This window comes from Kwoniella shivajii, chromosome 12 (genome assembly GCF_035658355.1).
Source record: "Kwoniella shivajii chromosome 12, complete sequence".
Lineage (NCBI taxonomy): Eukaryota > Fungi > Basidiomycota > Tremellomycetes > Tremellales > Cryptococcaceae > Kwoniella > Kwoniella shivajii.
Window position 1 is genome coordinate 60,022 of NC_085919.1, and position 27,579 is coordinate 87,600.

A 27,579-nucleotide genomic window follows, 5' to 3' on the forward strand; every position below is an offset into this window, starting at 1 on the left:
CTACTCCTCCTTAACAGGTCAACAATATTCATTGTCTTGAATCTCTCCAAAGCTGAGGAGCTTACTACAGAACATTTGACAGTCATCCACCTTCGTAATTTGGTGCAGAATTTCCTCAAGAACAGAGGGCAAGTGAAGACACAATGTGAAGTTGTCAGTTCATCTATTATCAATCGACCCTTTCTGCTCCTCAAACTGAACCTGAAACTTTTTCATGATTCCGATTAGAGCAAAATCCTCTCATCAGTCCCTGCTCCTATCATATATGATTAAATCGACTGTCAGACGCTTGGTTAGTACCAGATGAGATTTAAAGCAAGCTCTTTGAGGAGGTCTGCTTCTAAAAAGTAAGGACAATCTGGGTCGAGTCGCGCAAGGAACAAGAAAGTAAGTGGTCAGGTAGACTGTATAATTTTAGTCTTTCAATGTCAAACTTACAGCTCATTAGACCCATTATAACTTTCACTTTTCCCAACTTCCTCATGTATCGACTTCAAGCGATGGCAAAGCAGTCAATCGCCACAACGATGAAGTCCCAATCAGCAAAAGGCGATCCCGCCGCGATTTTAGCTGTTTATTTCGACAAAGAAGGAATTGGCTAGCAAAATTAAGGTGTTCAAAAGACAATTTTAGGTTAGAGGTTAGAAAGTCGACTTGTGAGCTATATCTTTAGCTTCCACTTTCTAAACCTTCAATCATTGTTCCTCTTTAACAATGACTCTCATCGGTAACGAGGAACTTCTAGATGATTGAGGCAGGCAGATACATCGAATTCGCCTTTGACCTGAATCTGTCTTGCCGAATTTTCATTGACTTGCTGGATGAAAGGTATCCCTTTTCTTGATTCCCTTTCTCATGGCGGATTTTCCATCGAATAACAAGGACAAGTGAGTATTGAGACCAGCTTGAATCTTAGCTACGAGCTCAGAACTGACAAATGTAATAATAGGAAACATATGGATTTTGTCGAAGCCAAAGCTCGAAAGTGAGCATCATTCGAGGGCGAATTTTGGTTGAACAAGGGAGCTATCAGATAGTCAATCGAGTCCACATTCTTTTTTTGAATTTTCAGGAAATAATGGCTTCCTCGTCTTTGACCAACGTCAACCTCATAGTCCGAGCTTCCGCTTGCAAATTCCATTGCATGATCACAAAAGACGGGTTGATGGAAAGGCTTGCGGGAGGCGTAAGAATGGTTGGTGAAAGTATAGTTGAGCATTTGATACAAAAGTCGCCAGGATGGATGATGGTATACACCTCAAACAGTACTTGCGGTATGATACTCATGTAGGTTAACGAGTCCTGTTAACACCCTTCCTAGTCGTTATCAGGCGAGAAGAAACCAAAATTTGCTTACTAGCCATTTTCACTTCTATAGCAACTCTCTTCAGTACCCTTTTATCAAAGTGAGAATCCAATATCAGATCAGGAGACTCGAACTTGTCGGAACGTTACTCGTAATCACCACTATCAGACTGTTTCCTGCAAACAGATCCATCTAAACATGCCAAAGACTATTCATGTCAGCTGGAAGAAAGCGTTTCCTTGCACCTCGTCTCCAGAAGTCTATGGTGGCCATCTGATTGAAGCGGGGTGAGTTCTGCATTACCACTTGAATCTCTTTTTTTAACGCGAGACCACTACACGTAGCAAGAATGACGACTTGCTCAATCAGGACAACTGTAGTACAACGGTCAACGAAAGGGAATTTCGTCAGTAATATGCTTTATGATAACTTCTCCCTAGACGGTAGGAAGGAAGAACGTGTACCTGAGTGGGTTATTTCTCGGTGAGTGTCATGAATTTGTTATATCATTCTATCACTTGAAATGCTAATAGAGTTTCGACTTCATCAGAAAACCTACCCGACCATGTTGACGATAATGTGTCAACACGATACCAATTCTGTTCACCATTCTCATCCTTCATATCGTGGATCATTCTTCCCGCCAACGTATCATCCGAGAGAACGAGCGATTCCAACTACACCAACCCACCTTTTATACCCTTTTCCAAAACATCAACTTACTGCCTTCAGTGGCGATGTCGCCTCCGAAACAATTGCAAATGCCGAGTCCGACTCGACGCACGCTTCACCAGCGACCAACACAGCTATTCTCACACCCTTGAAGCCGGATCCGCCTGCTTCTCAGCAAACTCCGCGACTGCGAATCCATCGCTGACAGAACCCCTGCTTGCTGTGCAAGTCACATCTTTCTTTAATCTCTGGAGATCAGCCTACGAGTCGCCCACAGGAACTCCTTGTAAGTAACACACGGAAGGCTGGAAGGATCAGAAAAGAAGGTCCTACGAAGCATTGGACAAGTTCAAAACTAGGGACCTTCGCTGATTTGGCAATATACTTCAGACGTCATCGCGTCTGGAATGGATGTAGTTGTCAAGTGACAATGTCTTGCAGTCGAATATTACGGCTTATTAATTCAGCTTTAACTCTTTAGCTGAATTAAAGTATCGCTGAAAATGATATGTCGGGAATGGTATCAATATTCATTCATAGATTCCTACTAGTATCCTACTCGTGATATCAGCTTCCCCCCTAAAACTTGTAATGCTGTAGCTTTGCTTATACTTGTCTCCGATCGGTCTTCCACCCAATCCAGCATGAGCTGTAGTTCCCCTCCTTAGCATCACATAAAACTTTTGTCCTGATCACAGTCGTCGCATCTCTCCGGTGATAGCGAAAAGTTCGCCGTAGTGTACCCCCTAAGATTCTGTACGGATCGCGCCTTGAAACCAAGAATACAGCAGAGCAGTGTTACAAGGTTCAACGGGTTATACAATACATAGGCAGAGCTTTGGCTAGCTTTGGTGCCATCAGAATGATCCCCCATTTGTATGATGCAAAGATTCTATTTCTGGGAATACTTATTATTTTTTCGGAGTAGGGACCTGTAATCTTCCTGTGGTAGCAGCCGCTTTCCCCGTTACAGAAAGGACTTGGACTATCAACACCAATTTTTCAAAGACACATTTCCGCGACTATCGCACATAGTCGTCGCCACCGCTTATTTGTTTTGTAATTCAGATAGCATTTATGTATGGAAACTTTTGACAGCTCCAGCTTGACGATTTGGTGTGAATCAGGCAGATTGTCAACTTTTCATTGGGTAGTATCACTTCCGTCGCGTGTAAAAGACTCTCTTTGCCATGTCGACGACACACAGATCAAGGAAACCAAATTCCCAATGAAGAGCCGATGATTGGCCATGCATGGCAAAAAGTTGAAGCGATACATCCGATGATCCTAAACGGCTTCAATTCGTTATAACGTCTTGTAATGCGGAATTGTCCATCGGAGACAATGACTTAAATTGCTCACCTGGCAATCGTTGACGATGATCCATGGATCAAGGAATATTCTAAAGAAGCATCGGTGCGACGATGTGAGGAATGAAGAAGCGTCCATCTTGGTAGAACGCGATCGGAATGAGCCGTCGATGATCAAAAGAGTCTCCGTTCTCTGAGAATTTTTTTTAAGCTAGTCAAGCTTGTAGTGAACATGAAGATCATCTTTCCGTAATTATCAGTACAATGATATCTCGTGGAATACATTCAGTACACTTCTTATTTTCCGTTCCCTATGAATCCAGCATTGACTGTATAGCGATCCCTAAATCAACCCACCAGAGTGATGCACAGGGTTTGACAATCGAGAACTCAATGCTTGCTGCATTCACTTCCGTTCAATGGTGATCAAGCGAAAGTGATGCATACCTTTACATAAGCTCCACACCGATCACAAGCCACATTTTCAGTCAGTTACATCAACACTAATTCGTATTCTTGAGTGGCTATGTCATGCTTCGAAGATATAGTTCATTACTATTAAGTTGAAATGGGGATGCGGAAATAAACTTGTCAACTATAATTGTCAATTGCCCTTTGAATAAGTTGAAAATCAGGTTGCTGACAGCCTATAGTCACATGTATGGCTTGAAAGTAAGGGTCTGGTTTCTGGATATCGTCTTACTGTTTTTGAAGAGGATGAATGTGAAAATTCCTACAATAGCTGATAACGTATCATACGATGATGAGAGGCTTTCAACCCGAGCTCATACTTCAAGAATCGACAAATAAGGTAAATCCAGCAAGATCAATAGCCGCTCCAGATATCCGTTCAGCTCTGAGATAGCACTTTAAAGATCAACACAAACGTTGAAGGGTTTTTCGTCTTTTCATCCTTTTCTTGGAGATTTCGAATCTCCCAAAGTTGAATACCATTACAAATATCTGGGAAAGCAAAATTGCTGCAATTGTCAAGCCTAAATTGAGATCAGAGTATTTGAGCTGCAACTGAAATCTAGAATCTCATGGAACAAGAAAAATCTTGACAATTGTCCTTTTCTCAGAAGCCTCACTAGATTGGACCTTTGTGATGCTTGACAACATTTACGCACTCAAAAATATCTCAATTGTACAAGATGCATGCATGCGGTACTTCTGAGATTTGATGAGCTCTTTGGTACGTGAGTCGTACATGAATACACCAAATTTCGGAAGAACCAATACCGTTTCTGTCAAATTGTGATGCCATTCCTTCTGCCCTCCCTATATATTGCCTATACACTTTCCTAGCCCTTATAGGAGGCTTCCTGCTGTGTGACATTTGACTGATATTACTTGCTAGTACGTCACATTAGATTCTGATGAGTGGCATGATGAAATCGATAACCGCTTGATGGTAACAATCTTCCAAACATACATATAGGTGGTGGGAATAACAAAGCAAGTTCATCAAGTTGTCGATAGAGAGACCTCTGAAGTTGAGGTAAATTCGAGAAGGTGTTGGTGATGGCAGCATAGGGTATCAACCTCGTCAAAATAACCAGGATTTCGGCTGAGAATTTTCAGTTCTTCCTTACTCTCCTTGGCCTTTGCCCGTGAACATTTCACTTTCCATCGCTGAAGCTTTGGCATGACTGGTATGTCTGAGTAGTGTTGCGATTGCGATGTCTTTGACATGCAACGTCTCCGCCTCGAAAGGATTAGATCATGCATGCAGAACCCCTTCAATTGCCTGTGAGACAGTAATGAAGTGTAGGAGAAATGTAGGATTAGAAAGAGTGACGGAAAATGATGAATAAGTTGAAACAAATAAACCGATCCATACACCCACTTGAAAGCGATGGTGAAGGAAGTGCCAGACTGTCAAATCGTTGTGACAGAATAGCAGTCGAATTGTTGAAATTCAACCGGTGGTTGAAAGTGGACAGAAACTTGTTGTAAGATTGCCAATGAACTGAACAAAAAAAGGTCACCCCCGTCAATATGGGAAAAACAGAAATTTCATCAATGGGAAAAAGTCACACTCACCGATATCTATATTCATTTCTGAACTTCTATATTCATCGAGAACTTCTAGCCTTCAAGTCCTTCTATTCCTTAACTCCTACAGATCTAATCCTTAAACACTATAGCTCTCATTACGAGAAACCGATGATGATATAGAGCTGTTCTCAAGTGAGAATAACAATGATGGTCAAGCTAATGATCACGATAATGATCACGATACCGGTATGATTTATCTAGATGGACGATTAGATGAGTGATGAATAGAAGGATACTTGAATAATTGAGTGAACAATAGAATATCTGATGGAAATGCGAGTGAGATTTGGCATGATACGTAGTTCCGTTCCCGACGAATCCGCTCATCCATCTAAAGTTAGGTCGCAGAAGTATCCGATCAAAAGGTCGATCAGATACTTTAAAATTGATCGAATACTTTTGCCACGTAACTGTATGAATTCGTTCTCCATGCCTGAACGCATTATCTTTTGAATAGAATGTTCTATCAACTAATCCCTTATACTTTCTGTTTCAGATGCACTCCGACTTAGATCGTTCCCATCCATCCCGTTCGGAATGAGACACTCGTCAGATACTCAACACGTTTGTTCCATTGCCGTTGTTATATCTGTCTACATACATTGTCACTTGAGTACTCCACTTGTACGCTCATAAGTATCCTCATGTATCTTGTCCAGTAGCTGATTCAAACAACCCTTTGTTCTGATTGAAGACATCAATCATCCTTTGCACCAGATTAGACCTTAAACGTTGTATTTGACCAGGGTTTAGATGACCAGCCTCATTGATTTTGAAGAGAGATCTTTGGAGTGAAAGCGGTCTACTCAGATTAGGATTTCTGTTTGCAGCCATGAGGTTGAGGATTGTAAACGGTCCACACGAATATCCGTCATCCTGAAACACCTGAATCAGATAATTATTAGCATTCGTGAAGCACAAGCAGAAGATGACAGACATATAATACTGACTAGAGTGTCATGTGAGAAATGCCAATCCCCAAATTCATATTCCAGATTGCTCCAAGTGAGCATCTTCAGGACTATCGGAGAAAGTAGCTAGAAGAGAAACAAACGATAGACAAAGTTAGCTAAGATACGATCTGCAATCACACATGAAATGTGTTCAACATACTTTTACTACATCTTCGTCTTTCCAAATTGTCAGAGAATCATAGATGAAAGCGTTCTTTTTGGTTGGATAGAAAGCGATCCCAATCCAGTGATATTGATCGCCAATGTGAGCATACCCTAGTATCCTTTCAAAGTGTGAAAAAGGAATCGGCTCTTGAGTATTTAAATCAATAAATATATCTTTTATCGACTTCAACGTTGAACGACCCCACGAAGTGTTGGTCAAGAAGTCGTGAGGAAAATCTAGATCAGGTATCGACATGATTGCCGATTTCAGAATAATCTTCTTCCTCTTGCTGTAGACTTCGGTTGTATTCATGGCATTGAAATAACGTTCAGTAGCGATTATACAATCCATATTGGACGTACTGTACCATTGATTTCTGTACCTGGATTGTATATCTTCTTCAAGCTGCTCATCAATATTGATGCTATCCGGTAAAGATGGTGGATGTCGATATATTATATTTTGCTTTGCAGCTTTAATTAAAGTGTTGGCTCTAAATTGAATAGCATCCCATCTGTCTTTAGCCTCGCTGTCTGTTAAAGGTGGATTTACATCTATGTTTACCGACAGAAGGGGATATTCTGTAGGTTTTTGAAGGTAAGGAATGAATGGCTGTATAGACCTCCAAGCTTGACGAAATTTGGGTGAAGTCGGATCCTCTGTTTTCAGGATGTCATGGTAAATGTTGAGGAGCTGAGAAGGATATTCACCAGTACTTTTGGCGATGGAAAGGATGTGTATACGTGAAGGTTCGTTTGGTATAACAGGTTCAATGATCTCTATAGGCACAGAATTGCCCTATGAAGCCAAGGATCGATCAGATCATCTGTTCAGCCGAAGACCACAGAAGGAAGCTAAATGTACGCACTTTTGATGATCCTTGATTCTCTTTGATTCTCTTATTCTTCTCTGTTGAAGTTGAATCAACCTGGATTTCCCTCTTTTTCCCTTTGTTTATATCTCCTGATCCTTTCTGAGCTTCTTCGCCAGCTTTATTGCTAGACCCTTCTTCACTCTCATTGTAGACACTGGCACTTCTGAGACGTTGCACGATGTCATTTGTAAGATTGGGTGGGAGGCTTTCCGCTCGACTTTGAAGCTTACTTGAAAGCATGTTGATGGATGATAGTAGGATGGTTTGGCGTGAGACGAGGAGTAAGATTGTGCACCGATAATGGACTCTATGATATTGGCGGTATTAGTGATGCTGGTGGTTGTGGAGATGTTAGTATTGTTGGTGATACTTGATAGTATGATGAGTTGAAAATGTTAATAAGAATGAGTAGTGAATGAAAGAATGAAAGAATGAAAGAATGAAAGAATGAAAGAATGAAAGAATGAAAGAATGAAAGAATGAAAGAATGAAAGAATGAAAGAATGAAAGAACGAATGATAAGTTACAGAGTGACTCGTATAAAAAAATCAGAATCCTTCGTGACATCATCACTTTTCTCACTTTCTCACTTTCTCATCACAACTACGCGCGAATCAACTCCTTTTTATCATCATTATCATTGTATCACCGCATCACCGCATCATCGCATCATTGCATCATTGCATAAGCAGTCTGGTGTCCAGAACATGTCATCAACACCCAAGAGCCTCTCAGTTCGACACACGGTACTTCAACAGATACTAAGTCAAATATCTATGGCTGATAGAGCTCGACAATCACCCAGCAAGACATTTGATCCTCAAGCAGATGAGAGGGATCAAGTCAATGTACTTTTTTACTTTGCCATATATCAACGGATTTTAGATGAATACGACTTTATCGAAGATGATAAGGAAACAGCTATGAGTGCGAGAAGAGATTATGGATTAGCTTTTGGAGGAAGGTGAGTTGGGCAATGTCCTAGATTGTCTCCTGCCAAATTTCTCAGTCGTTCTAGAAAACCCTCTGATTGTCCTCAGAAAATATTCAATCCCTAAATGTTTCTGGGAGTCCGAAAAGTTCGACGAGACCGCCAATCAGATGGTACGATACATCAATGATTCAAAGGATTTGATGGATATAACAATGGAAGACTTACTGGATAGTACCAGCCAGTGTCAGCGGGAGGTGAATGATGTTATATCAATTGAAGCTTCAAATCAGAATCTAAGTAAGTAGGCAAATATCATAGCTAGCTTTAGGTCGATGCTCGAAATCACAAGCTGAGGGAGGAGCTACTCATAGGATCCTCTGCTGAAGGGTTTAATGATGTATTCTCCGAAATCGGAAGTCCTGAACTGGGAAGAGCCGAACAGATCTTTCATCTAGACGGAAATGTACAAGATGAGAGAGATCAAGGTGTAAGTTCAGAAATCTCCTCGATGGCCTACCTGCACTAACAGATATTCACTCCTACGAAGCAGAGCCAGGACGCTTTCTCGGACAATGATGACTTTCTTGATCTGAACGAGAATCTTTCTGATACACCTGGTCAAATCTCTGCAGACTTTTTGAATGCCTCTATTAGTGAATAACAAAAACCCCACATCCAAAGAATAACGTTTTGATAAAAAGCTGTTAGGTCCACAACCATCTCAAACTGATCAAGACCGGTCGTCCGACAATGACGAAAATGCTGTTTCAGGTTCAGCTCCTATCCATTCTAGTGAGTTGCTGTCAAGTATGCATTCAATGCTTCCGCCAGGGCGCTAGGCTGACTCAGGACTCTCAGGTGCTCAGGATAGGGTAGTTCCTTGTCAAGCGTGTATAAAAGCAGGTGTAACCTGCACTCCGGTCGGAGATCGTAAGGGAGCTGCCTGTCAAAGATGCAAAGATCGCAAAAAGAGATGCGTAAGATCAACAAAGTCTATCAATCACCTACGGACCTCCATTCAAAGAGTAGTTACGAGACTTGCCGAGGAAAACAACAACGATACCAACCTCCAGGAAATAATGGAAAAGGTCGAGCGAATGAGAATTCTCACCAATGCCAATTTGATATCGTCTGAAACAATTCTCGCGCAAGCAGAATGTGATGACTAGAAGAGGAGAATGAGACATGAAATGAAGAAGTGAATATTACCTTGAGTGATATGTAAACTTTGTGTTTATAGTAATTTCCTATCATCTCAATGTTATTGAGTGACGTTCAAAGACGCTGTCAGCGCTCAAAACAAATCTTACCCAATAGCACTTAATACGTTTGACGTGCTATTACCTTCAATGAACCCTGTGACATACGAGAAGTAAGATTAGATTTAGTAACATGATGATTGTATTCTACTTCTCCTGGATTTGTTTAGAAATAGACCAGTTAGTCTGGTTATCATATGTGCCATTTTTGTCACATCGGTAACTGAATTAGCAAGAGAGAATGAGGCGCATTCTCCTGTGGGCTGAGCTCACATCCATTTGATACGATACACGTATATAATTGATACAGATATGTATTTGGATATATATAACTTTAACGTATGCATCATTTGTTCGATTAGTTCTGCTATTGACATTGTGACCATCACAGTAATTCAAACACACTCAGAAAACTTAAGGTGTTTTCCGCTGCATTTAAACGCCAATTCGCTTATCACACTGAAACTCTTGATTATGCTTATAAAGCCGAAGGTGACCATCAACAACTTACAGATCTTAGAGGGATAGCACTCATAACACCGACAACATTCAGGTCGGATTCCATCAAATATTGTGATTGTTTTCAATGGTCAAGGGTCAAGGGTCAGATTGTCTGCCAAATATCTAGCCCGATCACACCCCTCACGCTCAGTTCTTCCATCTGCTCCATGAATGACCTTCCTGCCGAAGATGAGGACAGAGCCAATATGAGCAGCTCTATCTTATGATCCGATGAACATGATCTGATTTGAAGACATACCGATCCGTAAAGGTCATGAGTTCAGTGGATGATAGGGTTAATCATCGCTGCTATGGTTCTCGTGTGATTTCTTCATCAGGATTTGAAATTGACACAACATCCTTAACATGGCTTTGTCTTGTTTCACCCGTATCTCCTGGTAAATATTGCAAAATGTGACACTATCTCAAAATGCGGACTGACTTTTATCCATATCAGATTTCATTACGATACACATGCGAGAAAATCAATTGACTATCAAGGTCATCAACATACGTTATGCCACAAATGGACAGCAAAGAGCTCGATATCTCATGTTGCTATGAATCTAGAACAGAACATGTGTTGACTACGAGGTGGTGAGTTTTGCAAAAATAACGTGAAAATGTGAGGATTTCAAGTTACGAATCTGTCTTTACCATGATCCACTTATTACTCCAATATTTACCGATATACCAGTTGAATGAAGGCAAGCTTCGCTCTTAAATACCATATCACACCTAAATATCATTCCGCCTTCGGGCATAATTACTGATAGAGCCGTGCAGCATGCATTACATAAAGACGAACGAGTCAGCACTATTCATGGCATAGTTCGTTGTTAGTAGGAAAGCATCATTATGAAATCTGGAAACTGGTGAAGCCGTCCTACGTTCATCGGAGAAAAGGTACGGTCAAGTCATGTTGTTAAGGCAAGATATATACGTACAGGTAGAAAAAGGTCCCATATTCTATACCCTGAGGCGTGTTGTCACGAAATTCACTGACAGATGTTGCGTCCACGAACAGGTGAGAAGGAAGATTGAAAGCGCAACAGTGAGCGTCACTGTGTCATAGCAGGAGAGGGTGAAGGATACGTGGTGTAGTCTAAAGATGGTGGTGTCTCAAGCCAATGATGTGATTTACTGAATGAACTTCGCATATTCGATGCGTCTTCGCATATGCTGTAATTAGTTTGGTGCCATCCACGACAAGCTGATTACTGCAATCGTTGGTCTACATGAATTTGATTTATATGTTCTCCATGAGGCTTTCAGGTGAGCATGTGATCCAATCGACACTGAGGTTTGCGTTATACGTCTTGAAGATGTTCAGGGATCAAGTTCAGCTTCAGACTTACTATTGAGTTTTGGGTCGTTGAATTGAAGGGAATCGTGGTTAATATAGCTGCACATATGGATGACTCAGCTATGATGGAACGTTCCGCGACTACAATTCGTGAGCCTCCACTGTGTCCACTTCCGTAATTAATTGAGCACCTTACTGAGCACCTTTACTGAGCATCTTTACTGAGCACCTTACTGAGCACCTTTACTGAGCACCTTACTGAGCACCTTTACTGAGCACCTTTACTGAGCACCTTACTGAGCACCTAAATTTCAAGTCATTTTATACATAAATCTCCAGTAAATTGCACTGCGCAATGCAGACTATTCATCAAAATCCTACAGGTGAAGGGCGGAAAGGAAAGGGTCTCCATGCCTACTATGGACCTTTTACATGCATTCCTTTCTCTTTTATTGGGCGCTTTCTTCTGCTTCTTAGCCATCCCTTCCTCCTCTACTTCTTTCACCTTTTGTAAGGCATCTGGGATCGATATACAATGTGTCTCAAGGTTGGCAATTGTCACACCTGCCCTAAAGGTGAAAGCCCTTGCCTTGAGCTCGTCCTTTTGATGTTCTAGGAGGGTAATCTTTGAATGCATCGCCATATTTTCTGACAAAATAGAGGATGACAAGTATAAATAGAAAGAGGACATCATGCTTGATGTTGAAATGAAGGTGCACGATCGATCGCGAGGAAGTGGACATGAAAAATGGAGGCTCATGATTGTAGTCGCGGAACGTTAGAGATAAAATGGGAAGAAGCGCAGGAGAGCAGGCAAAAGAGGGGTGATTGATGAAAAGGGCAAAGAGGAGAAAAAAGCTTTACGCTATACAACGGATCTTTGAGTCACGCATGAAACTTTCGTCCAAGTTTCTTTCTGCTTCAGATCGAACGCATACATTCGTTCTCCAAAAGATCAAACCTTCTCCTCTCCTGACCTCGTGTAAATATTCTACCTCAAACATGGTCCATTCTTGACGAGCTTGTTCGTTAGTGCCCCTTTCATCCTGTACCAATTCTCTTCTTGGAGTTTTCCCACAGCAGCGAGGAAGCGATTACTCAATTCCGCTGATGTAAGGTAATGGCAAATCCTGATGAGGTAAAAAAGACCATTGATATGAATCAGCATTGTCTTCTCGCTTTTGTGGAGGTTGAAGAAACAGAGTTCATGATTTTTGTCAAAACTTTGAGCTTCGATCTCGAAGTAGGTGGAACATAACCCGTCGTGTAAGAAGAGGAAAAGATGGTATCATGAGATCAAGAAATATACTGCTCAACCAACATGATTCACAACATCTTACTGCTATACTGGGATGATCCACATTTACCTTGAGACTGTACGGTCTCCCACATAAGGTTGAATGATTTGAAGATACTCCGATACATCATTTCCTTCTCATCGTTCCTTTGTATCCCATGATGATGCTGATTGTCTAATGGCGGTGTATCGATGAAAGCTTACAGCCGGATGCATACTCCTGGGTTTACCATTACTTACAAGCTATGACTTACCCATCTGATCTATGTTCTAATTCCACGTAGTTAGATATACATTTACCACAGGCAAAGGTTGAAACAATTTCTAGCGATTATATGGTCTTTCAGTTCATATTATGAGAACAATAGGAGACGTAAATTTGCATTGCTGATGGACGGTGTCTGAATTATGCAAGGCTTTAGGAAGATGTAACATAAGTTGCTGACGGTGACCATCTAGTAAATAGCGACCTGAAGCCTCCTTTTTTGACAGAGACTGGAAGATCATGATCCTGCATATCAATCACATTTCGATATGGTGAGTAAGGAATTCAGTTTGAACCAATAGGAAATGATAATGTCGGAAATGTCTCTGAGATCGTTGTTGATGTAATATGATGTGGATCTGATCGAAATTGACAGAAGCAAAACCCTGCTATAAAAGATCAAGGTGGAAAGTCAAACTGAAATATGTCATCGATCTTCAGATGTTTAAGCTTGAAAGACCAGAGATGGGATCAAAGGCGGGAGGAGGTATACCTTGATTCAGATGCCAAAGTGGGATTAGCACCGATCCTCCACCTAAATCAGACCAGGAATAGATGGTGAAGTTGGATAGTTATCATGATGGGTTGAAGTTTTGATGATCATGGGATAGGGATTAACGCCAAGAATCTTTTCAATCCTATGATGATTGTTATCTGTATGTAAATCAATCACTCGCTGCATTTCCCAACCAATTGATTGAGCCACTCCACAATGTCCTTCTAGCAGCTTGATCCTGTGTCAGATTGAAACGTTAGGACAAGGATTTCTGTTCTTAACATGCTTTTTCTACCTCGTTATTCATATTGATGTTGATATTGATATTGATATTGATATTATGTTGTTGTGAAGCTGCATGCGAGAACTGATTTGACGGCGGTCACTCTGTCACTGTATTAGTATGTGACCATAGTTGATGGGATGCTAATTAAAGGACAATGAAATCCTAATGAAATCCTGATGAAATCCTGATGAAATCCTAATGAAATCCTAATGAAATCCCGATGAAATCCTGATGATATCCTAATGAAATCCTAATGAAATCCAAATGAAATCCTAATGAAATCCTAACGAAGTCCTAATGAAATCATAATGAAATCATAATGAAATCATAATGAAATCATAATGAAATCATAAGGAAATCATAATGACATCATAGTGAAGTCCTTATGAAATCCTAATGAATTGCAGTTGCCGTTCCCCCTTTCCATTAGGAAATTCCGGTATTAGCGGGATCAAATAGTGCTTTAATTCTCTCGAAAGAGGATTATTACAATTAATCTCATTTCATTTCATTGTCTCCTTTTCATTTCAAATCTACCACTCAAGTACTTCGTTTACATCTCACTGCAACATCGTTCTCAATCATCAAAGATCAAGCTGTTGACACATCAAGGCTAATTCATTGTGTGATCAATAAACATGCCGCTCAAGTCCCCCAGCTCGACCTAAATTCTATTATCATCCTCTTTTCTGCCGCGGTGAGGATAAAGTGAAGCCAATGACTCGTAGAGGTCACCGCTCGTTGTATCGGAGTTAATAATTGAATGTTTCTTACCTCCGTCGACCCCCACAGATCCCACATCTCCCATGCCTCACTCCCATGACCTAAATCCCTCGACTTCACTCCATCAATTTCCGCTAAAAATAGCGTTCAGGTTGAATTGCTCCCTTACCACCTATATTATGGGGCTCAAAACGCCATATGCAGATTGCTGAACTGCATCAAATCCATTTTCCCAGCTCGTCAACTCCGCTCCACCTTTAGTAGTCATGAACTCACCTCTTCATCCGACTGAGTGGAAGCGCTCCTACCTGATCAATGCAGCAGTTACCGTCCACCTTCCGCTCAGCATCTGCGATCTCATTAGGCACGCAGCTATGTCAACAAGACTCCTTTGTATAAGGTGTGATCTTCTATCTCCATCAACATCAGGACACTCAAGAAAAGTCATTTATGTAGTGAATAGGTAAATATCACGGTATACATCGGGAGCTAGCTCCCCGTAGATCAAGATCACTTGGATATGTCTCACTAATCGTGATCAAGTTTATTGGGAGATATAACATGCTTACTTCGAATGGAAGATCCAGTTCTGATAGGAAAAAAGCTAATAGGTTAGTCCCGAAGAGTGAGTAGAACTATTATTGTTGTATACACCTATGATACAGCTTCCTGACTATATACTTACCTCTTATGATAGTACTTCTCAGCTCTGCAGCTCAAGAAAAGAATCCAAAAACTTCGAAAAAGTCCGGCCTAAAAAAAATCACTACATTGTGCAACATACAGTAAGATCCAAACCCTTCGGTATGGTCGAGATATTGAACAAAGCTACAATTTTCATATCGCTATTTCCATCATAATTGATAGTTACTTTGTCCAAGCAAATCAATTTTAAGTTTGGATGCAATATCGTCAAAGAGTATGCACCCGTGAGTCCTTATTTCCATTTCTACTTCACCTCGATAATGAGCACTTTCTCCGGCTCTTTTGGTTCCCTCCACATTCCGCTCTTGACCTCTTAACTTGTGTTGATTGGTGGCGATTTTTGGAACTTCATAAGACTTTTCGTATCATCGCAAGCGTTGTTGAGGATTGACTGACCTTCATGTATTTAAAGCCTCCGAGACTACCTTCCGCTTCCATTCGGGTCTTCCACATTTTCCGCACCCTGGTCAAGCATCCAATAGGTCGCAGGGGACACTGCTATTCGAATCCGACATTGACTGTTCACCTAGGATAGCGCCCACAGTTTTAGGGGGGGCGCGCGCTGCTTTTGCGGCAGATTGGGATGGTGGGCAGTCACGATATCTCGTTAGGGATCATGAAGAAGTGGGTATTTGAGATACCCGCTCAAATTTCTTGATACGGCATGACGATGAGAGATGATTAAATGAGGCTGACCCGATTCGCTACCATTTTTAGTGAGAGAGGACATGGTCGGGAATCCCGAACATAGCTAGAAGCCGCTCTATCGTATCGCTCGTAGCTTGGATGGTGTAGTGCGCAGCTCTATCCCGGAACCCCTTTGTGTCCGAGGATGTATACTGGAACAGGCTCTGAAAGCAAGATTAGATCAATAGGCACGATTTCCATACCCGCAATGGCGAAGCCGAGGACGCGATGGTACCACTCAACTCCTGGAGAATTGAATCGATTCCTTATTCATAGAGTGACCTTCGCATGACCCATCCGCATTCTCATGAGCTCAACACCGAACTATCAAAGATGGATTTCCAATCGTAATTGCAAACGACGACCATCACAATAGCATTCACAATCACCAACATCGGCCTAGATTTAGAACCCAAACATATTCAGAATCGTGTGGCCGTTTTGAGAAGTCTTTTTGGGGTTCATTAGGCGAAGAACGCCTGAATGACCTACCACCAAGAAGCTCCCTGCAATAGTCACTGTGAAATCTGTGAGCTACATTGATAACAAGCATACGAAAAGAACTAGCCCTGAAGACCATCATATATCGTGTTGACAAGGAAATCTTGAAAATCTCCAACACAACCTCAAATAACGCTCATCGAACTGGCAGACAACTGACTATGCGGAAATTGGGAGAATGATGGTATCGATGTGGAAGATGAAGATATGTTCGACGGAGCTTTGGCTAGTAATCCTCCGTTGGCATCGCTCGTCCATGTTCATCCTCTCATAATAACAGTACTCGGTGACGGTCTTCTTCCTTCAGGTTATCCTCATTATGTGACCTTTCTATCCACGCGAAAGCTACATCAATCAGGATATTTCCAATCTTACCGAGCAGGCTGGCTCTGCATTTTCAGAGCATATATACCTACCACAGAAACAAATTGACCTGAACCAAAATGTCAAAGCTTGCTGATCCGGGTGGCTTTCGAAATGTATCTTGACTATCCTGACATGTGAGTGATATATCATCTTGTTATTAGAGCAATGACACGAAGAGATTTAGGATAGTACCCCAAGTGTTAGCACCAGAGGCTAATCTTACAATTTTCATTCTCGCAGTTGCTACCTAACGTGTTAGTAGCCTGTTTACGCACCGATGACTTGGTTCACTTCGCGAGGTAAGTAAAGATAGTTCGACCTTTTTGGCAGAGAAAGTGTATTTAAGTACAGACAAGTGCATTGTTTTAACAATGGATCATCTTGAGAATCATCATAATTGTTCTCCTGCTCTCATCGCTTCAGTCTGAGATTATTCAGATAGAAGCAATAATGAACAAATCGCGATTCGAGATCAGATTATGTTCGAAGCTTCCATATCTGGTTAGTAAGCTGCCAAATCATCGTCACCAGTGTTACAGGTATCAACGCAGATGTTGTAGCACATTACAAAACCTTTTGAGGGGCAACGGCATTTATAGCTGATAGATGTGTTTGAATATACTTTGACGGCTACTGCAAAGTATTAAGCATGAATGCATAAACTAAGTATTTATGTCCATCGACAACATAGCGCATACAGGCATCTTGATATGTCTCTTATCGGAACTTACTCGATGAGATTGATGATGCTCTCTTATCCGTATCTGCACATAGCTCAAGACACTCGCCGAATACTTCAGAGGAAGAATGAGCTATCGCAGGGTATTCACGGGTATAGAGCGGTAATCGTCAAGCCAAAGGAACATGGGCTTTCTCATTCTTAGTATAACACACGACTTGTCTACTTGCTAGGAATAATCAGAATGTTACCATCATCACTAGCTTTATCTCTACTAGTTGACCTCGTACCAAGTATCAGACTGTTTCCAGGTTCTTCTACGTCTTCTGAGATGGCCAGAACCTTACATCCATCTCAAATATCTTCCCTATACCCCCTACGTCTAAGTCCATTACCATCGTCCCTTCTGCGTGGCAACTTGTCGGGAAAACCGTCATGTTAGTTCCGATATCGGAACATGTGAGTCCAGTGGTGGATATAGTGCTGTATGATGGTATTTTTGCACAATCTAATTTGAAGGACTAGCTCTGTGAATAATAGAAGGGTACCACTTTACACATATAGTGCTGTATGATGGTATTTCGGCACAATCTAATTTGAAGGACTAGCTCTGTGAATAACAGAAGGGTACCAATTTACACATATTACTTAGTTGAATTAGGTTTACCCGCTCTGCGTGTTGTTAGGAATGAGCTCTTACTGGACGTGATTGGGTTGCAAAGTGTGTTCAATTCTACTCGTATCTACCAAGCCGTGGATACTTTGGGAAGCAAAGTCTCATAGTAATAACATCAAGATAATGAGAATGAGCATTTAGAAGATAAGCCATTGTTAATATTTGACCTCAAGCTAAACAGAAACGCATCATCGCAATTGTATTGGAAGCAGCTGTCAATCATTTGCCTTGGTCAAATGATGAGGGGGAGGATACGGCTTGATGAACCTCACTGAAGCAGGCCATAGGAATTAGCATTCCACCTATTTGGTCTGATGCTGGGTTTGGGTTGCAGGGTCCTCTCTAAGCCCCTACGAATGCTGGGAACGACTATCGACGACAGAGCAAACTGACCCGGGTTTATCTGAGCAGCCGTAGTATGAACTTGCAGGTGAAAAGCTTAAGTAAAGTATAAGCAAACCTAGTGAGATGGTGAAAGTGGAATGAGGTGTCCCGGACGTCATTTCGGGAGCTGGAATGTTATTCGGGCGAGATCTGTACACTAAAAACATCGTTAAGCCCAAGCGCACAGACTGATCAACCTGATAAGAACCTTTTTTTAAGGATCTGAGAACGATATGAACTGTCTCTTAAGTATTCCTGACTGCTGTGATTGACCCATGACCGATGCCTGAAATGATTCTAAATAGATTAAATACCCCAGATAAGTAAAAAAAAACGTTGTCATCTTAACCGCTTTGGGCATAGCAGATCGAATTAAGGGCTGCTGTCAACATTGAGAATTTACCAATGTCGGTAATTCTCGAATCGATACTGCACCGTCTTTTTTGCAAGCCCGCAAAATTGCCGCCAGGTAATCTCACGGAGACTTCCGAAAGTTTTGACCCTCCGACATTCTTCAACCACCGATTAAAAACGCCTTTCATTGTCGTGATGTGTAGCAAGCAGTGTGTCCGAAGAAGAAAATGTCTGTCTATGATCGCAGGATTACTGGCAATCTTGTGAAAAATGTTATACATGTTTAAACTGATCTTTCAATCAATTTAACTGGCTGCGCGGGAATACATTTTGAAGCACCATCCCTAAAGATTCCGTTCAGAAAAGCCTCCTTATTTATAGTGCGAACGGCTCCTCACTTGTGAATGGGAGGTGGAGCATGGGCAAGTGATTGGATGAACAGCAAATCAAGTGGATGAGCCACAGGATCAAACCACGTTTAAGTTTATTCCGGAGATTTGACAAGGGCCCAATTGCCTTCATTAGGGCTTCATGTGCAAACATTAGCCATCAAGCCTTAGCACAAAGCACAGAGGAAACCCACCTGTTTGGTCTGACAAAGACCCCCATGCTCGTGTTGTATCCTCTGATTGGAAGATCGGATACAGTCTGAGGTACAAGATCGTAAATCACCACAACTAACAGCATATGATCATCACCATCATTCTCTTGAATTGGAGATCATGAATCATCACAACTAACAGCATATATATTATCATCACCGTCATTCTCTTTATCTGCAATTCATGCAACAATTGTTCCAAATTTCCATCATGTGTGCACTTCCAGCTCGAGCAACCCCCAGAATGAGTGCTTAGACAGTCGTTTCCTAAGAATGCTATTCTTTTAGATTTAGTGTAGACAGGTAAACGCTGAAGTTACACCTATTCGCGAAAGATTGCGATCGATGGGATAGTGTAAGCTGAGATACCGAATGCTGATAATCTGATCGGTACAATATAGAAGGATTAAATTTAGATTGATTAATAGAAGTATAAAACCAAAGGTAAGGCTTACATAATAGGTACGACTACATGATACCCAAGATAATATAATGTATTCATTACGATATTCACAACATTTCAACTGATGGTGTTATGACCTCTGGGCACATTATGGGTGAGGTATCAAATTAAGGGATAGATCAAAGGAATGAGGGTGGGAATTTGATTGTGAGCTACATACAATGAAGAAGGGTTCACTTTGTAACGGACATGTCCGAAGGCAGGTTCAGTGAGTTATATGCTTCTGTCCGATCACAGACGCCATTTTTAACCTTATTTGTTGGTAGACGTTAAGATGAAAGACTGACGAATGTGTTCTCCCCTTCTTTTTCTCAATCATCTTTATCTCATCTTTCCCTTTCATCACCATATGTGGAGGAGATTTCGCGTACGATCTCCGAGAGTAACTCGCCAGCGAGCACATGTAACGAGCGAAAGCTTTGAGATTCCACCGCAATATCAAACGACTCTGTTCGCACAACGCTTGCTACCAAGCCGTCATCAACTCAAGCTCGATCAATAACTCGCAAACGTACTACTATCCTCGGGTACCCAAATAGATCTAATTCAACGAGCCGAACTCCCACGGAAAATCTCAGCATTGTGGCGCTGCCGATGAGGGGGTATCCATCAAGTCGAGAACCGGTGTCACAAACAACATGAGCACCATGGGTGAGAGGCAAATAGACAATCTTAAACTATTGCTAGAAATTCCATATTTGATATAGATGCTACGGAAATCTAGGGCACTTAGGTTTCGAAGCGTTCCAAGTATTCCACAAGCTAAGAAATTTGAGAAATTAGAATATCAGGTATAGGTGTCTTTTGGTAAAACACGGTAGTGCCCACAGTTCACATTTCAAAGCTCTTCTCACGTTTGCTTTCTGACAAATGGTCCTCGTCCAAACGACGTGGGCTCACCCAATCTGATATCTCTCAATTGGTCCAAGCATATAATGAGGTTTTATGGGCAGTTGAGGGTCTTCCTCAAGTCGAACTCCGCAGAACGGAGTTACAGTTACTCCGCACAACATTACGCCTTATACAGTATCGCTGTCCTGAGACGGGTTTTGCACAATGAGTGGGCAGAAATCCCCTCTTATCCGATATTTACACTCGGGAGTTATAGTTGGGGAATGAGAATTCGGCACATGGATGGAAACCGATGTCAAGAAAAACTGAGGGCGAGGGCCAAACTTTCTCACCCCCTTTTGGGCGGAGATGCCGTAAAGCCGAAAGTGGCACAAACTTCTTCATCAAGTGGCATAACAGCGGATGCGCTCTGGGAAGGTCTCAATTTTGGATAAAATCAGCGATAACGGGACAACATGAAAGGCGTTCATCTCAAATTAAGAAAATCAAACATCGCTTTCTGTTGCCATAACAGCAAAAGGGTGGTTTTGCCCAAGATTACGCAATTTGTCATGTCCGCAAAGGGGAAGTTTGCACGGAATCACACAATTTGTCACAACTCAAAAGGGTAAGATTGCACAGAACAACACAACGTCGACAACAGCGAACACCCTACCTTTGCTCGCCGGGACATATACAATACGATCCCAGCTCTGGTGAGTTATCTATGAAGATGAAGATCAACGTCGGTGGTTCAGAGCTCTTTGAGTATCATCAGTACAAAGCGGGGGGTTCACAAAAGTAATGCGGGTTCATCTCTTTCTATGCCCGGATTGAACTCCTAAAGTCCCTTGCTGGTTGAATGGCTACAACGTACAATTTACCAAATGCATGTATCAGTGTATGAGTCTATAAATGCGGGCCGCATGCGTGTCTTCCAGAGACGCAGAGTACACGGTGCATCCTCAGTTCAAACCTGAATCAGTAATTCCTATGGAATGATAGAATACTCTAATTTTTACAAGCTATTCTCTTTCAGCTCAAGCTTTACATGGGCAATATCGGCCGTACATGTATGTCATTGTCACAGCACATCACATCGCAAGGATACTTTGGTTACGATTCTTGCAGATGACATCGCACAGCTCATTTACCTTTAACAACAATTTCCTACCATCGTAAGCTGCATCTAACACTTTTATTTGTTTACTATCTACTATACCGAGTACCATGTTTACCTTCTCAACCAGTTCATCATCTTCAGAAAGGAAACTTCATCATCTCCAGAGAGTTTGTCATTTCCATAACGGCTTTGTTGGCGTCCATTGTTTTTCCTGCACTCCGCTATGTTGTAAGTGCAGGCTATTCTGCCGGGATTAACAGGGAGACCATCACAACTTGTTCTGTAATGAATCATATGCGTGCAATTGCACTGTTGCATAATGCGCGGAACACAAGCTTACAGTAATCTGCGATAATAGCCACGCTAACGGTCATCGGGAAAAACTGCCGGAGCTCTGATATATAATAGGAACATCAGGACAAGGGATCCTGAGCATGTCAGTCCACCGAGTTAGGGACGGGTCAAAATACGATGTTGAAAGCCCTTGATCATAGTCTACGATGGTCACTGGTGGCAGGATGGATGGATCGTGCTGTATCACGGAATGTCACACCTAGCGAGTCATATTCAACTGCTAGCCATCTCCTCCAAGACTGAGTGTTCACGATACCCGTCAGTCGATATTTATATGTCAACAATGCTTCTGAATGAAAAGGAACACATCTTGAGGGAAGAGCAACCTAAGAAGGTGTAGCGGAGACTTGCGGCGCGGTGGACAATTCGACCCGACATGAATATTTGCATTATTCACTTGTAAGTCAAGGGGTTCTCATGGACAAATATGAACACAAAAGAATATCCGATAATACTTCAATCTGCTTCCAGAGATACGCCCCGTTGTACTGATTGGAGCTATGCAGGAATGACGCAGGAAAAACAGATTCTGATGAGCCAATGTGGACTAGCATAGCATCCCAGTATGAATGTAGTTTGGGTTGAAAAGTAGTGTCAAGAGTTCCTTGATCTCCAGTGTCGTAGAATCATTACCAAACAGATCGTTAATGTAACCTCGATTCAGCTTACGAATTTTAATCGTAATTATTCCGAAAAGAACCGGTTCGGATATTTCGGTGCGTCTCGCGATATATACATTGGTCATACCACAAATTGTGTAATTCTGAGCAAAACCCATACTTCTTACGAGTCTCAAATAACTAAATGCTTGTGTATTGTACATTGCTCGCAATGGTGTCGAAAAACATGGACACTCAGTATTCGATCTGCACTTCGTCAGGTCATCAAAGCTATGCTTACACCGTTAGGAACCTTCTTAATCAAGCTGCTAGCAAGTTCAGTTTCCACAGGAGCTCCTTAATCTTCTGGCAAGGCAAATTGTGCCTTTCTGTGGGGGACAACGGCAACCACATTCTACGTTACATCTGGTGGAGCATAAAATTGAGCAGGCCGTAAGCTTGCATCGAATAGCACATCATTCTGAGAACAACCTTATTTTCAATATCAATCTTGACCACCCTATCGGAAGATGGTGCATGTGTATCCGTCGTCGTGCGATCTATTCCTAATGACCTCTAAACCATACAAGGTCTCACTTGTCAGACTAAGATCTGAGACAAAGTGAAACGCAGAATTTGCGGAAGACAAGAATCGGAAATGGGCTGCCATATCCATTTCAGTTGACATACCGTCAAAGCTGATTATAACCTGAGAACAGTCAGAGATGGACTAAACGTAACTCTTGATAGGACGGATTATCGAATTGTTTTAGTCCAAAGCTTTGTGATCGACTGTATATTACACACGTCAGTCGAGCAGGTATGTATGCTACACCTCATCTCATCAAGGTATATATTAAAACACTAGCATCCCCGCTGCGATTTCATCTACTGAAATTTTGTGCTTCTATTGCAATCGGAGGACAAATGGAACATCAGGCTACTTGTATTATATGCCAAACGAAGAGGGGAAGAGCTTGGTTCAAGGACTAGACATATTCTAAAGATGAAATATATAATCATGGTACAGGTGGAAACGAAAAAACGTAGAAATCCACATTTAACATTAACACATAAAATCCGAATGCTCCAGTCCTACAGTATCAAATAAGAACAGAAAGACTCAAGACTAAATGTTCCGCAAGACCAAAGGAACAAGAAGCACAAAAATCAAAGACCAGACTCCCCCATGCCTGTTTCCAGTATCCGATTCCTTGTATTCCAGTATAAACTGATATACAATAGAAAGGACATTGGGGTTGTTCAGAGTTCATTTTACGAAAGGTTGCATGTTCCGGGATCAGAATTATTACCCGAACAAGCAAGTTTTACTGCGCGCGGACTCCCATTTCTAGCGTGCAACATTCAAAATTGCAACCTGAAGAAAGGTCCTGCAAAATCATTTCAGCAGGCGGAGGCGAAGCTACACACGCAGACTTGCACCTGCATTCTTGGTGGCTGTTCATAATTACCATAATGCTGCAGGCTAGCCGGTCAAGTCGCAACGTCTTCTCCGACGAACTTTGAACAACACCAATGGCAAAGAAGCAATATCGAAACCGAAAAAAATTGAGAAGTTGGAAACCAACTAGCACTTTCTATATGTATCGTTGAATACTTTTACCTTTACCATCTTATTTGGCCTACGACGGGGTATCCCATCATAAATAAAGCGCTTGAGCAGATTGCTGTGGTATAGTCCATGAACCGCTCACTACAGGAGTTTCGTGATCCGCGAATTTGGCTTCCGAGCTCACCGAATTGAACCCCAATTCCTTGTAATTCTACACATCCATACCTCCATTCTTAGAAAAATAATTATATTTGCGACCCACGCTGTCCCAAGCAGTCGATGGAGGCAGACAAGACAAATATAAATTATGATCAATTGATAAATCAGTTCGAGAGACACTTCCTATGGGTCTGTTTGCTCTTGAGATGTCGGCACTGAAAGCTGAGAGTAAAGAACATTCGTGATGGTAGTGTTGACCTGGGTTTTGCTCTTGAGATTCCCAAAGGGAAGAAACGAGATCTTCATCGGAATCGAGAACCGAGGATGAGCTGGAATCATTATAATGGTTGTAATGCTTTTTAGAGGTCGAGATTCCGAGTGATGTAGAAGGTCGTATAATGGCTTTTGTGGTTTTAAACTCGAGACGTAGTTGAGTTTTTAGGTGTATCAGAAATTGTATCCGCCGAGGAATAAGAGAGTCGGTTGCCGTTGATGTTTTGCAGATGAAGATACGAAAAGTCTGCGGGAGCTCATTCATCAGACTGATATTGACCTCCTGAAAATTGCAGTATCCCAAGGGCTTACGATAGTAGAGGCACCTCTTTTTTCTCTCAGTGATCGTTGGATTTGTTCTGACTAGATTCAAAGTGATGGTTGTCTCTGAAGGATCGAGGAAATTCATTGGAGACACCAGAGATAGTGGGGAAGGAATGTAAAGGAAGATCATGCTTAACAGGTAATTTCATACTGCCACCAGTGATTCTGCTTTCAGGCGATGCATTTGCAGACAAATAACCACCTTATACTGCTGCGTTACTTCTGAGACGCTCAAATGTTGCGTCAGTAACAGAAGCAACTGATTTCTAAATATTCTTTCTCATAGAGATCAGTCTGCTTTCTTTTTGCTTCCCGAGCAGACTCCTTTCGGGGGAGAGAAGTAATTCTGATTGGTTCCCGTGTCAACCGATTGCATGTCGAGGTGGTATCTAGCCCTGTAAAAGAACAGGAATTCTGGACACCCGTTTTGTTGAAATGTGGTGTGCCAAGATGGGGCAGGGTCCATTTTATGAGGATGTATGGAGAATAGTCAATCTCGGTATGATCTGCTTGTTGAGAACGCTTGTTATAACGAATTGCGAGCTGATCGATACCAGAGTGGTGATCCGAGAAGAGCGATGCTGTTGCAGATTGTTTTACTTCTCTATCTGTCAGCCATTGTGGAATAGACTTTGGTCTTGACAACACTATCTGCTGTCCTTCGGGGTGGAGTAAAATTGAATGAATGAAACCGAATCTACGTAATATGGAGATATCAGGCAAGCTCTCGTCAGAAAGTGTCAATTGAGACACAAATAAAAAGAGGAATAAATCGACTAACATCTGATGAACTAAGTTGACTACTGAGGCCGGAATCAGATAAACAGCTTGCTCGTCGGCTGAAATTGTCGCTGGTTATGTCAGTACTAGCTATGATAGTATATTTCGCTCTTCAACCAAAGCAGAAAGCCACTCGGCTTATAATACACCTGCAAACAAAACCGACCTGAAGATCCTTGAGCATCTACGGGCATCTAGACATGCAAATGTACAATAGTCAACCATTTATCGTTTTTCGGATGAGACTCGGTATTTGCAGAATCAGTATATTGTCCCTCTCCCTATCTGCATCGCTCTCCGGAAACAGACCATCTGATCGCACGAAGAAAGCGAAACTCAACCCACTATGAAGAACAAAGCCGCCAACATCAATAAATCATCACTTCCAGGATCATATGGTCTATCTTTATTTGTTAAACATAAATCTGCATCGCTTTCTTCCCCCAAAGAGTTCTACGGTGTCTGTCCACTCCAGTATAAGTCCTCTTGACATCGTTTAGTTGTACTCAGATCCATTTCTACTCGATAAATCAAGACTTGATGTGAATTCTAATTCATGAATTATCTGTTTTTGAAGAACAGCATTAGCGTTTTCATATTTTGAGTTTATTTCTTCCTTAAGCATCATCAGTTTGGAGAAGAGGATGGTCAAGGTAGGTTGATAATGCGATGTGTATACGAGGTAGTTGTGCAGATAGTGTTCATCAAGAGGCACGCGTATGCAACAATGAAGAATCAATGTTCACTCACCCTTGATTGATTCTACACTTATTACGATATAGTCCTTAGGGTTATAGGGGGATCCTAACTATCTCCCAGGTCCAACCCGTCCGGATGGTTGAATTTAAATTCCCCCTCAACCCGGTCAAAAGCGGCGAGGGCCGCGCGCGTCTCATCTTCCAAATATCCTATTTGGGTAATTCCCTCCGGGTTGAGTCTCTCAACCCAGCAATTTAGATACCCCAGGTTCTACCCCACACCTCTAAAAAAACCATCAACCCGGCCAATTTCATTCAACCCGTCAAATAATTACGTAATTTCAAACACCGTCCTCTCCCTTCCATCACCTAGGCACGGATACAGTCACCTTTTTTTTCCATTTCTCATTACGCGTTCCTACACCTCTCAGACATAACAATCTGTCACCCAGATTTCCCATTCTCCTCCAAGTCTTATAGGGAGGTCTGCGCTTGGGGTTTTGCCCTTAGAGGTTGAATTTTGCCAATCTGAAAGATGCAGTGGATAGCTGCTGAAGATACAAGAAAACCCCAGGAAAAACATCTGGGAAAGGTTGGATATTGCCCAAGTTATTCAACTTTCAATCCAAGAGGTCAAGATCTCAACTGATCAAAAATAAGTTTAAGTTATAGGGGGATCCTTAGCGCGGGGGTATCCCATTGTTGCACCGATTTGGGAATGAGTTATACCGTTGCGTAGCTACTGTCGAGGAGAGCTTATTTCTTTTCTAACCTTGTAAAAGGGGGTTGGGGGGTTACAGTGAGATCCCCGGCTTGGGGTCGGCTCCGATTTTAAAATCGTTTATACCATTGGATAGCCCTTGGAAAGTACTTCTAGATGGGTTAGGGGTTAGGGGTTAGGGGTTAGGGGTTAGGGGTTAGGGGTTAGGGGTTAGGGGTTAGGGGTTAGGGGTTAGGGGTTAGGGGTTAGGGGGTTAGGGGTTAGGGGTTGGGGTTAGGGGTTGGGGGTTAGGGGGTTAGGGGTTGGGGGTTAGGGGTTA

At 41.9% G+C, this 27,579-nt stretch overlaps 2 protein-coding genes across 2 annotated transcripts; one reads left to right on the forward strand and one right to left on the reverse strand.

Moving 5' to 3' along the window:
- Positions 1-5,991: 5,991 nt before the first annotated feature.
- IL334_007975 (uncharacterized protein) lies at positions 5,992-7,582 on the reverse strand (the record flags this gene model as incomplete). The annotated part of the gene is made up of 4 exons (XM_062939664.1): positions 5,992-6,234; positions 6,300-6,386; positions 6,463-7,266; positions 7,337-7,582. The coding sequence occupies 4 exons, from the start codon at positions 7,580-7,582 to the stop codon at positions 5,992-5,994; spliced, it is 1,380 nt and encodes a 459-aa protein (XP_062795715.1).
- A 467-nt stretch (positions 7,583-8,049) lies between these two features.
- Positions 8,050-8,802, forward strand: IL334_007976 (uncharacterized protein; the record flags this gene model as incomplete). The annotated part of the gene is made up of 3 exons (XM_062939665.1): positions 8,050-8,306; positions 8,383-8,573; positions 8,648-8,802. The coding sequence occupies 3 exons, from the start codon at positions 8,050-8,052 to the stop codon at positions 8,800-8,802; spliced, it is 603 nt and encodes a 200-aa protein (XP_062795716.1).
- Positions 8,803-27,579: the final 18,777 nt, after the last annotated feature.